This window comes from Lolium rigidum, chromosome 4 (assembly GCF_022539505.1).
Source record: "Lolium rigidum isolate FL_2022 chromosome 4, APGP_CSIRO_Lrig_0.1, whole genome shotgun sequence".
In the NCBI taxonomy this organism is placed as follows: Eukaryota; Viridiplantae; Streptophyta; class Magnoliopsida; order Poales; family Poaceae; genus Lolium; species Lolium rigidum.
Window position 1 is genome coordinate 186,178,643 of NC_061511.1, and position 12,296 is coordinate 186,190,938.

At 45.6% G+C, this 12,296-nt stretch overlaps 1 protein-coding gene across 2 annotated transcripts; it reads right to left on the minus strand.

Annotated features, from left to right (window-relative positions):
- Positions 1–2,711: 2,711 nt before the first annotated feature.
- On the minus strand, positions 2,712–7,059 carry LOC124706614. Of its 2 annotated transcripts, none has more exons than XM_047238293.1 (2): positions 6,923–7,059; positions 2,712–5,454 (listed from the first exon to the last, which is right to left on the minus strand). In XM_047238293.1, exons 1-2 carry the CDS (start codon positions 6,941–6,943, stop codon positions 2,965–2,967), a joined length of 2,511 nt encoding a protein of 836 aa, XP_047094249.1. In that variant the 5' UTR covers positions 6,944–7,059; the 3' UTR covers positions 2,712–2,964. The 2 variants fall into 2 exon arrangements, with proteins under 2 accessions (XP_047094249.1, XP_047094250.1); XM_047238294.1 differs by lacking the exon at positions 6,923–7,059 and adding an exon at positions 6,353–6,909.
- Positions 7,060–12,296: the final 5,237 nt, after the last annotated feature.

Consider the following 12,296-nt stretch of genomic DNA (forward strand, 5'->3'; position numbering starts at 1 on the left):
AACATAGAGTATTACAGATAGATGATCTTGATCATGTTAGGCAGCTCACAAGATCCAACAATGAAGCACAATGAGGAGAAGACAACCATCTAGCTACTGCTATGGACCCATAGTCCAGTGGTGAACTACTCACTCATCACTCCGGAGGCGACCATGGCGGTGTAGAGTCCTCCGGGAGATGAATCCCCTCTCCGGCAGGGTGCCGGAGGAGATCTCCAGAATCCCCCGAGATGGGATCGGCGGCGGCGGCGTCTCAGTAAGGTTTTCCGTATCGTGGTTTTTCGCCTCGGGGGTTTCGCGACGGAGGCTTTAAGTAGGCGGAAGGGGCGAGTCGGGGGTCGACGAGGGCCCACACCACGGGCGGCGCAGGCCCCCTTGACCGCGCCGCCTTGTGGTTTGGCCACCTCGTGGCCCCACTTCGTATGCTCTTCGGTCTTCCGGAAGGTTCGTGGCAAAATAGGCCCTCGGGTCTTCGTTTCGTCCAATTCCGAGAATATTTCGTTACTAGGATTTCGAAACCAAAAACAGCAAAAAACAACAGCAACTGGCACTTCGGCATCTTGTTAATAGGTTAGTTCCAGAAATGCACGAATATGACATAAAGTGTGCATAAAACATGTAGGTATCATCAATAATATGGCATAGAACATAAGAAATTATCGATACGTCGGAGACGTATCAGGGACCATGGCCGAGCCTGCCTTGCCAACAAGGGAGGAAGAGCAAGCTGTTGTCTGGCGTCTGTCCGGCTCGATCCATCCATGACGCAAGTTTGATGTGGGTCGTGCGTGAACAGTCGGTCTGTTTGGGTTGTCCTGGAGGCTGTTTTTTTGGTCCGTTGTCAGCGTGAACCATTCTAGACTGCACAGGACAAGATGGGTAGCCCCGCTGAAGATGCCTTACATTGCCAAGCATCCTGTTTTCAAATTTTCACGATTATGTCCCTCTTTCATCACCTTTTGTCCAAACCAAAGGCCTGTTGCTCGCCAACTCTCCACCTGAGGGCCGGAGCCCGGAGTAGTTGTGAATTCCGAGCTTTAGCTCGAGCTGCGCCTGCATCTCGCAAACTTACACACGAATTGACCAGTAAAACCTAAAGATATGACAGACACTGGTTATGTCCCAGTATTATTCGGATGGTGGATGTCCAGGCAGAATATTGCACCAGAACAATATAACCAGAAAAAGCAAAGATAGGGCGCTGGTGGAGGCGATGGGGATGTAGGCAACATCTTTTTTTTTTGCGGGGGTAGATAGGGCGCTGGTGGAGGCGATGGGGATGTAGGCAACACCTTGATAATGAATCAAAGTGAAGATTGCATACATGTATAAACTTTGAGTTATTTTAATCGGTCTCGCAATCTTCTAAGAATTTACTAACGCCCAATCAGCACCAATATAACTATAAATTCGACGCTAAGATCCGTGCAAGGTAACAACTTTTTAAACTATGGAAACAATAGTATATACCTTTTGCACTAAGGTGAACAAATGGTCACACCATTGACATAGTTTTTTTTGAAATGGAGGCAAAAGCTTTGCCTCATTCTATTAATTAAGGAGAAGTTTTACAAAGAAACAAGACGGATACTTTACAACACGACTACTCTCGCGGCACCAAAAGACTCACACGTTTTGCCCCCGCGGCAACCCATAGTTTTAGCTCATTTTTTATGTTACCAAATAGTTCCGTATAATCGGCAACTGAGTCCTGGGCTTCGCCGAAGCAGAACAATTTACTTTTATGGAAATTAATTTTGAGACCCGATAATTGCTCAAAAGCAGCCAAGATTAGCTTCAAATTTCGAGCTTTGTCAAGGTCATGTTCCATAAATAAAATTGTATCATCATCGTATTGAAGAATTGATAAACCCCCATCAACCAGATGAGGGATCACCCCTTAAATAAGGCCATCAGACTTGGCATGTTCGATCAGGATGATGAGCATATCAATCACTATGTTAAACAAAAGTGGTGATAGAGGATCCCATTGGCGTAAACCTTTTCTAGTCTGGAAGAAGTGTCATGTGTCATCATTAACACGGATCGCAACACTTCCTCCAGATACGAAATTATTGATCAAAGCACGCCACTCAGGTGGAAAACCTTTCATCACGAGTGTCTGATGAAGAAAATACCACTTTATTTTTATCATAGGCCTTCTCAAAATCTAACTTTAAAATAACCCCATTCAACCTTTTGGTGTGTAGCTCATGCACCGTTTCATGTAGGACTACTATCCCGTCTAGGATATTACACCCTTGCATAAAACCAGTCTGCGACGGCCTCACCACCTGATCAGCCACTGTGTTTAGTCTAATGGTGGTCACATTCGTGAAAATCTTGAAACTCACGTTTAAGATCGGTCTATACTGTTGAATTAATCCGTTTACGTGAAGTCGACTAAGAAATAAAATGTTATCAGTTCCAAATGCCATATTTGTTCACTAGAGGAACAAGTTATTACGTCCGGATGAGCATTTGTTAAATCTTTATGAAGCCAACTGTAGACCAAGACATAGGCATATGCTATTTTAGTACATCTCTAAATTTTTCTAGGTCTCGTGCGCACGCACAACTATGTCCCCAAATCATGTACAACTCTGAAGAATGGTTTAACTTATCAGCATCAAGTTGACAAGCTGCAGTAGCAGCAAATTTCAAGGTGGTGCAGTACAGTACTTTTTTTTTTTGCCTAAACATATCAGAGCTTTCACAGACCACCGTAATAATATTAACACGTACTACATGCACATGGCATTTACATGAGAGAAAGCATTGAAATTACATAGGTTGTTTCGATCTAAAGAAAATTACAGGTTGAAAATTGAAAACATGCTGAAAAATAACTGAAGGCAACAGGTACAGGCCGAGTAACTGACCAAAGCATGCACTCGTACAACTTACGGCATCAAACGGACTGAGTAATAAAGCTTGTCGTTGAAGTGAGTTGATCGCACTAGTTCAGGGACGGCTTTCCCGCGTGTGGATAGAATCTTCAGGAACATCAATATGGCAATCAATTGATTTAGCGATATCCGGCAGCACAGGTGCCTGTGGCAGTCTATCAGCTTTAAGAACATCTTGCAGGGTAGCGCCACTCATTTGCGGATTGTCGGCCAAATGTCGAGCAGGGGATGTAGTTGCTAAATGATCAGCCAGGGTAGTGGTAGCTCCTTCATATCTTGCTGCAGCTTGCTCAAAAATTTCCTGGTGACTGGAACAAGTACTTTCTGCATGTGGATGGCGGCTAGGAGGAGTACCCGGTTGATCCCTCTGCAGAATTCCAGCATGGGAGAGCAAAGCCCACAGGTGGGTGATGAGCTCGCCGCCCCGCGTGAGCTGATCAATGTGCTCATTGACATCATCTGATGGTGCGACGTAGAGCATCATCTCTGACCAGAAATCAGCTAGGACCTTCCAGCGCCTGGTAACATCTTGTATCTCCTCGAGCTGCTTCCCCAGCTTGGCGCCGCTCTGGAAGATGGTAGCCTCTGATTCTTCTAGCCCGTAGTTCCTCAGCGCCTCATACTTAGCCCTCCTCCTCATAGATGGCAGCAGAAACTTGTTGGCTTCTACCGCGACGGCATCGAACACACGGCTTGTATCGTAGTGGTGCCCAGGAAGAAGCTTTGGTGCGTGGACCACCAAGTATGCACAGTATTTTGACAGTTTTGTGGCGACACCAAGATTGGTCTTGAGTTGTGCTCCCTCGTCTAGGTAAGAAGAGCCATACCTAGTTGTTCCCATCTCACAGTACCAGGTCGCAATGTGCCAAGTCATGATGATGCAGCTTGTGTCTGACATCGAGTGCAAGTCCCGTGCACAAGCCCATGAAAGGTGTCCTGCTTCATTGGACACTAAGGACGATTTCCCATTCGCGAGTTCACCATTACTACGCTTCAGGGAGCAAATAAGTGCCTTCTTTACTTGTGCAGATACCTCTGTAGGTTTTCCATGTTTCCCACGGACCATCCGCACATACGTGTTTGTTTGTTTTTTGGCAAATAAATACATGTTTGTTTGTTGGAAGATGCCTATTTGGTGTCCAGGAGTGGGAGGGGCATTAAAATACCCAGTCAGCTTGTCACGGTATGTAGGCTTGAAATCAAGTAATGAGTACTGCCCAAGCTTGTGCTGCCAATAGTGTTTGTTTGGTGCACAATGCACACCAATTTTGGCAAGAAACTCATTCAATCTTATAGTCATGCAGCACCAGCAACCTCCCCATGTGTTCCATCTTGCTTGCTCTCTGACATAACCACAAACAAAGGATACTCTGCTCCAAATGCTAGTCCAGTAAAGTAGCAGCTGTAGCAATTCAAGAGAAGCAGCGGATGCAAGTACGAATAAGCTGATAACAGTATCAGCATCTGTCATCTCCTTGCCTTCTTTTGACCTGACTGTCCACATTATTGTAAGAGAAAGGAAGATAACTGAAAGCAAGGACAGAATCATCGCCACCCTTGATCCGTAATAAGTGACAGCAGACTTAGTGAAGAAGAAATCATACATAAAGGCTAACTCAGTCTCAATCACCCTGAAAACCCGATTGCAGTCCGTGACACCTTCCTCATTCTCCAATAGCAACCCCTTGAAGACGAAATCATGTGCCCTTTCCTTGGATTCGCCACAGGTAAACCCAAAGAAGCGCCTCCTCAACAGGTGAAAAAGAGAGAAGGAGAGGCATGTATCCTTTAGCTCTTGGTCCAGTGACAGGTTACTGCACAGCCATATCTTCTCTATGTCAATGACATGATCAACATGCCCTGTAAGTTGTGCTGCATATGATGGAGCATCCAACTTAGATTTGTTGAGGGGCCAGTCGACCAGGTAATGACAACCTTCCATGGTGGCTGGGACAAATTTTCCCCTGGTGTGCTCGTTATACATGTAATCAGCAACCATCTTATTCAAGTTCCATGAGCTGCTTGACAGCACACATGGTGCTTTTAGGAAGTCTAGTTTTAACATAGCAATGATGTACAAAGGGGTAACTAGAAAATACAAGGATGAATTCCCAGCCGCAAGTAAGGTTCTCAAAAGCAAATACCCATTTGCATAGTAAAGCAAATAGCGGTATTGAGACCTTGTTACTTGTTTGATGTCATCGAGTTTATAGCTTGTATCGGTACAAGCATGAAGGATGAAGAGACTTCCAGCCCAAAGGGAGTACATGCAGCTCTTCGCCGCGGAGTGAGATTGCATTGAGCCTAGTGTGTATGCTCCCAGTGGGAAGGACAAGGTGTGCGCGACAAAGAGACCTTTCTGGATGAACCAACTTGTGGAACGGCGACGCTGGGACCCTAAGGTGGCAACAACTAGGTAGGCCATAGGAGTGAGTAATACAAGTACCTCCATGTGGACACTTGGACTTTCCAATAGCGCACCGACATAACTATACCCAAGAGTAGCAGTGGTCTCATTCTTCACCAGCTTGCAGGTAGCATTAACCTAATGAAATCAGATCGAAGAATAAAATTCCATACTTCAAACATGTAAGAAAAATAAATAAAAAGGAAAATCTCTAGCCTAAATTTGCATATAGGAACAAATAGAGTTAACATCGATGGAGGAAAAAAAACCCTGCCATCAGCAGGGGACTTGCAAACCTTCATCGGCGGTGGAAGACAAGCCTCATTTTCAATGTTTTAAATCGCATTTGTTTGGCTTCATCAGCTATAGCTATGACAACTATTGTGGAAGATATTGCCATTTGCCAATAGTGTTTTGACATTAGAAGTGCATAGTATATCAAATAAGCACATAATTGAGGAGAAGTAATATCGACGAAAACTAAGAAACTCTAGTAATTTGGATATACTACCAATTGGAGCTTCTACCAACTACCACTGGTCAATTCCTCTATGGGGCGACCCTTCACTCTGCTATCATGACAAAAGAAAAAATATCAAGGTAACATACCAGTTTTTTGTGTGTATAAGTATTTAGATCCATTTTGTGCTATTAGCTACTCTGTAGAGACCAGCTCATATTTTGTTACATGAAGCCCATGTAGATGCACCTATGGCTAGATTTGTCATCTTAGCTGGGATTTTTCAGATAAGTATTTCAATCATTCAAAGAATCATCAGCCACATTAAGGATCTTAACGTCACTGTATTAGAATTTACAGTATTATTTTCAAATGATTTGGTCATACACCGATATACATAGTCAACGTAGTTTACACCCAGCTACAATCATTATGGCTTAGTTCTGGTTCTGGCCCATGTCGACTTATATATAGGAAACAACATTAGCTCAACAAAATTTTAGCTAAGACAAGTAGTTCATGTAAACGTAAACGTAATTAGTCAAGTTTGCTAACGAAATGGGTGAAAACAGAAACCTGTTTGGAGTTCCTTGTCCAATTTGCAGGAGGTGGTGCAGCTACTAATCACCCAAATCACCTACTACTACTGAAAGAAATCTGTAAACTCAAGAGTGGAAACCAGTGACGAACTGGTCAGAACTCAACAAATCTGAGCGGCGCGGCGGTGCTTCTCTACTCGCAAGGAGCTGCAGAACAAAGGATGTGGGCGAGTAGGAGAAAAAGGGGGCCTGCACCGGTGCCGTCGCTGCTGCTCGACGGGGAAGAGTTCGCTGGAGGAGATCGGGGCGGAGGGATGCGGATCGGAGGACCGCCCGAAAGAAACTTTAGTTCAGGCGGTGGATGAGAGGCGAGCGACGCGGAACGCTTTGTGACTCCCCGACGGAAACCAAAAAGCTCCCTAAGATTTGCTCCTTCCGTTTATAGAGAGGGCATAAATATAAGACCCAAACATACACTAATTTTGAAACAAGAAGTAGAAGAAACCAAAAGATTAATTTTCTAGAAGATTGAGATCGAGAGTGGTAAATTTGTTTTAATCACAACAAGAAGAGATGCAGAAGATTGCTTTTGTTTGAAGATTCATACCGTAGCTGCACTTGCTCCCATTGGCTCTACTGAGCTCCCTGCACTTGAGCCTACTCTGTCCTCAACAGGTTTATCGTGTTACAGAAGGGCCCACTTGCCGCTCTACAAGTCTAGCTAGCTAGATGCTGCGAATGGTGTGTAGACAGAATTCCAATAGCAAGAAGATATATGGGGCTGATCTGATCGATGACTAACTGCCAAAGTAAGCGCCCATCGCCCTAGCGGAAGTCTCTATCTTCACAGTACAATACAAGTCATAGAAAACCGCGTTTGCTTGAATCTGTGGGTCCCACCATTTTGCATGGTCAGAAATCTACGTTTATCCGCCATACAAGTCATACAAAATATCCTAAAAAGTGCCCAGAAAATGAATACATTCGTAATATCCTCATAAAGACACCGGTACCAGAAAACCCAAGCTCGCTCCGAGAAGGAAACAGTTCAAAAAAGGCAGAGCAGAGTGAAGGGGCTGATCTACAACATCCGGGGTTTTGGACGGCAAGGGTGCCGGACTCAACTCCGTGATTATATGACAAGGGAGAGGGCCGACATTATTGGCCTCCAGGAGACGGTGAAGAAAGAGTTTTCTGCTCCGAAGCTTAGGAGCTTGGAGCGCGGAGAACAATTTGCTTGGATTGGGCGCCGGCTAATGGGCATTTTGGGGGATGCTCTTAGGTTTCAGGGGCGGGTCGTGGAAGAAAGGGGAGTTGTTCATTTTTGCGGAAATCCGGCAATGAAACACTAGACTCAAATGGCGCTTTATGCTGGTATACGGCCCGACCGACCACTCAAGGACTGGGGAGTTTCTTGACGAACTGGTGCGCGAGGTAGGGGTGACATAGGCATCCCAAATGGGCCTGCCGAAGATAGTACCCGGGGTTTACTGAAGGCCCACTACACGAAGAATAAGAAGATTCGGGAGCCCCAGATATATTAAGGAAAGTTAGAATTGTAATAGGAAGTGTTATTTGTAATCTGGCGGGATGAGTTAGAAACCGTCCCGGACTCTGTAACTTGTACAAAACGAAACCCTCGGCTCCGCCTCCTATATAAAGGGGGAGTCAAGAGACGAAGAGATCATCGAATCGTTGTTCACAAACCCTAGTTTTCATAATCGTCGAGTACTTTTCGGCTGAAACCTTCGAGATCTACTTGCCCTCTACTTCTAACTAAACCCTAGCCTACAATCCATAGGCATTGACAAGTTAATACCTTGTCAATTGGCGCCGTCCGTGGGAATTAGAGGCGACAAGGAGCTGATCTCGATGGCACGTTCAAGATCGTCGACTTCATCAGTAGCAAGCAACATCATGGACAGAGGTAAACAGATCGAAACTGGTCTTGTCGATTTTGTTCCTCACCCGCCCTCCCGTTTGGATGCATATGTGTATCTGGAGGAGCCAATGAAGATGACGTTCGGAAAATTCGATTTCCGCGTCGAGAAAGAAGGAGTGTATCGTCTCGAAGTTCCGATCTCGTCGGGATTTTCGTCGGCTGGTTCTGATCTCTCAAACTCAGTATCATCCGTCGAGTCCAGCGATAAGGAGATTTCGTCGCCACGCTTCATCGACGACGAGGGCAAGTGAAAAACTCGCCGAATCTTCAGCGACATGTCCTTCGAATCATCGGCGGACTCTTATATAAGCGATGATTCAAGCGACGCTGACAGCTTCGACTTCATCGACAAATCCACCTCTATTGGGAAGGTCTTCACCAAACTCTATGATGGTGTCACCGAACCAAGCAAGGTGAAAACTCCAAAATATCATCAAGTCTTTGCCATTGGAGAAGCAAGTCGCGATCAAGAGGAAACATCAGAGGCTTTCGACGATTTGGGCAATCCCTATGTCGATCCCTCAGATCTAAGGAGAGGTATGGGCACTAAATATGTCGGGCCCACACCACGCGTCAGAGTTCAACTTCCACAAACAGCACTGGGATAGAGCTGCAAAAGCCTTAGATGGTTCGGAGCCAATGACGACAACTGCTACGATCCAAAAACCGCAAGCTTATCAATATAGACTCGCCAGAGCTGGAAGAGAACTGGAAAAACAGACAGAAGCTTTAAATAAAAGAAAGGAGGCAGCCTCCGCGTCAAGCAGACGAAGGGCAGCCTACTTCTAACTAAACCCTAGCCTACAATCCATAGGCATTGACAAGTTAATACCTTGTCAAGGGGCGTGCACCACTCCGCTGGTCATCGGGGGTGATTTTAACTTAATCAGAAGAAGTGAGGATAAGAGTAACGATAATGTCAATTGGCCTAGGGTGCGCCGGTTCAACGACGTTATTGCCTCTCTCTCTCTTAGGGAGCTTAACCGAGCAGCGACTCTGTTTACCTGGACGAACAGGCAGCGGGCGCTGATCCGTTCGGTTCTGGACAGGGTATTTGTGACGCCCTCGTGGGAGGAGTTCTTCCCTCTGTGCTCCCTTACGGCGGTCACACGAATTGGGTCGTATCATAATCCCTTAATCTTGGACACGAGGAGAAAGGGATCACGGTGAAGCCCAGGTTCTTCTTTCAAACCTGGTGGCTAGGGGTGCCAGGCTTCCAGGATCTGGTGTCCAGCAAGGTTACCGAGTGCATCGTGGGGAAGGGGACTCACCGGAGCAGTATTGATCTTTGGAAGTGCATTTCGCGTGTCCTTCGCCAATTCTTTAGAGGGTGGGGAGCAAATTTGGGAAAGCAGAAACGTGAGGCTAGGGAGGGGCTACTCCAACAGCTGAAACATCTTGATACCCTAGCAGACTCGTAGGGGCTAGATGAGGATGGATGGGCACTAAGATATCACCTGGAAGACCAGATCGTTGAACTTGACGGTATTGAAGAGGAGTACTGGCGGCAGAGGAGTCGGTTGCGATGGACCATGCAAGGGGATGCATGTACTGCCTACTTCCATGCGATTGCCAATGGGCGTAGATGGAAATGTATGATTCCGCGCCTGATTACCGTCACCGGGGAGGTGTCGGAGCAGAGACTTGTCATGGAACTGTTTACAACTTCTATGGCAACCTCATGGGTTCTCAGGGGGAAGGCCCGCTTGTTCTCTCTCCACCCGGAGCTTTGGCCGGTGGAGAAGAGAGTCGCGGATGAGGAGAATGGTGCCATTTGCCTAACTTTCTCCTCGGAGGAGCTAGACGACGCCCCGGAACCGGTACCATGAGGATTCCAGCGAACCCGCCAAAATCCGCACGATATCGATTCAGAGACGCCCTCCGACACGACGTGCGCGACGAATCACACACGTGATGCCAGAGGAATTAACACGAGTGGTAACATTACAACAGGATTACAATAGAGCCCACAAGATACATATATTACAACAACGACTCCAACGAGTCAAGATACAGATATACAATACAAAGATCCGAATCATACAAAAGATCAAATACGTCCGAGTACGGACAAGATACAAATTGGACTAAGAGTCTTGAAGATAACCAGTGGCGTCCATAACCCTGCCCAGGCCAAGCCGGAAGGGTAACCTTGCTAACATCGTCATCTTGTACCTGTCGAAGTCGGGTCATCGGTTGCCGACAAAAGGGAGGAAACAGAAGAGAAAGAGAAAAGGCGAAAGTACCAAGGAACGAACTCCGGCACGTACTTAGCGAGACTAGAAATGGCTATGCTCGCCAGGCAAATATATCGCCTGGGGCTATATGGTAGGTTTAGCGGCAGCAAAACTATAACCAAAAGATACACGCTACAACATCCATCTAACCAGAGAACATAAGAGAGCGCATAAGGTAATAGGTAAAATACTACACAAACATAACCCAGCCGATTACACATATCCCCTTCAACAAAGCGAAGAGGCAATGTAAAAGGCACTCAACGGTGGACAAGTTTTATTAGGTATCGGTTGTAGTAATGCTATATTACTATGCAAGTTATTATCAGATTATTAGCAACAAGATAACGGTGTAAGTTGTTCTATGATCAAGCTATACAATTCCAAGTCGTCCATAACCGCGGACACGGCTTATCGATAAGATGTACACCCTGCATAGGTTGCCCAAATATAACCATACGCATGCTCGACCCGCTTCTTACATGCGATGTCTCACAACAAGACTGTTCCCAGTTCAACAAGATAGTCTAGGGGGGCCACCCAACTAAGCTACCTGTGACGAAGTTCGGCCGTACTCCGAGATGGACCCAGAGGTTGCGTAGGCGTCTAGGCGGGCACTAACGGCCAAGCACCAGATAAGTCGTCTAGCAATTATGCAGTACAGTACAGAATATAAACACTCGAAGGCAACAGGAAGTAAACATCCGAAGGCAACAGTATATAAACATGCATGCACCAAATAAAACCAAGGTTGTGGCCCCCTTTTCAACTGACTTGAGAAAAGGTAATGGGTGAGGGGGCTCCCGATAATCGTCCCCACGTACGGGTAGAGCGCTCAATCTCGGAACAGATAACAAGAACTCGGGTCCTAGGGGATATTAGCGAGTCAAAGTTCTGATGCTTTCGCAAAGGGGCTCACAGATGCCTCTGCTTACAATTTTAGTTGTTAACAAATAAGTAAATCATGTGTATCTCCAACAACTGATATAGCATGTGATAACCTCCCAACAACCCAACATATCCCGATAAAAGATCGAGATAAACAACAGAGCCTAAACACGCCTACGACTCGCAAGGCTCAAACATCAAGCAACGGCTATGGGTAAGGAATGATGCATATAGGATTATTATGGTAAACAAGTGGAATAGGACACGTGACTCGATAAAGAAGCGCAACCTATGTATAGCAGTGCGAGGGAGAGAAAAATATAAAATAGGTGAAGAGGGAGGGCTCGCCTGTGAAAAGCTGCAGAAGAACTTGTCGGAGAACTCGTCGTATCTCACATCACCACTTCGTGATCCTATCCGGGAAGAAGCAAATGCTGGAACACACAACGTATGCAAGTCTTACTACTACGGATAAAGAAGATCGAGCATGATCAAGAGGATATGCATGACATGGCAGCGATGGTGCAATGCATCTTATCCAAATTAATCGGAGTCGGAACCCCGGACAAACAAATTAAGTTTGGAGTTGCAATTCTACCGAAAAAGTTAAATGTTGGTTAGCATGGCATAACATGGCAGTGGTGCGCTACTTCAATATTAAACAGGGCGGGGAAAACCATAGTTGAAAATCCAAAATACTCCGCATATATGTGAGGTGAACATGCATAACTATCATCGTGCGACATGATTTGAGATTCAAACAGGTATATGGATGACATATTCATGTTCCTTGCATTTTTCTGATCAACTTTCATATATAAAACATTTTATTTCGAGTTACCAATTAAAAGTTATTAACATATTAGGATTTTGCTATTTTAAAAGTAAATAAACAGATTTATTTTAAATGGGAA

What these genes read in the sequence shown, in the direction of transcription:
- LOC124706614 (XM_047238293.1), bottom strand. Translation starts at nt 6,943, where the DNA reads ATGGGAGCAAGTGCAGCTACG. An exon ending in TGGGAGCAAGTGCAGCTACG is followed by an intron (nt 5,455 to 6,922) that starts GTATGAATCTTC and finishes TGATTTCATTAG; the next exon opens with GTTAATGCTACCTGCAAGCT.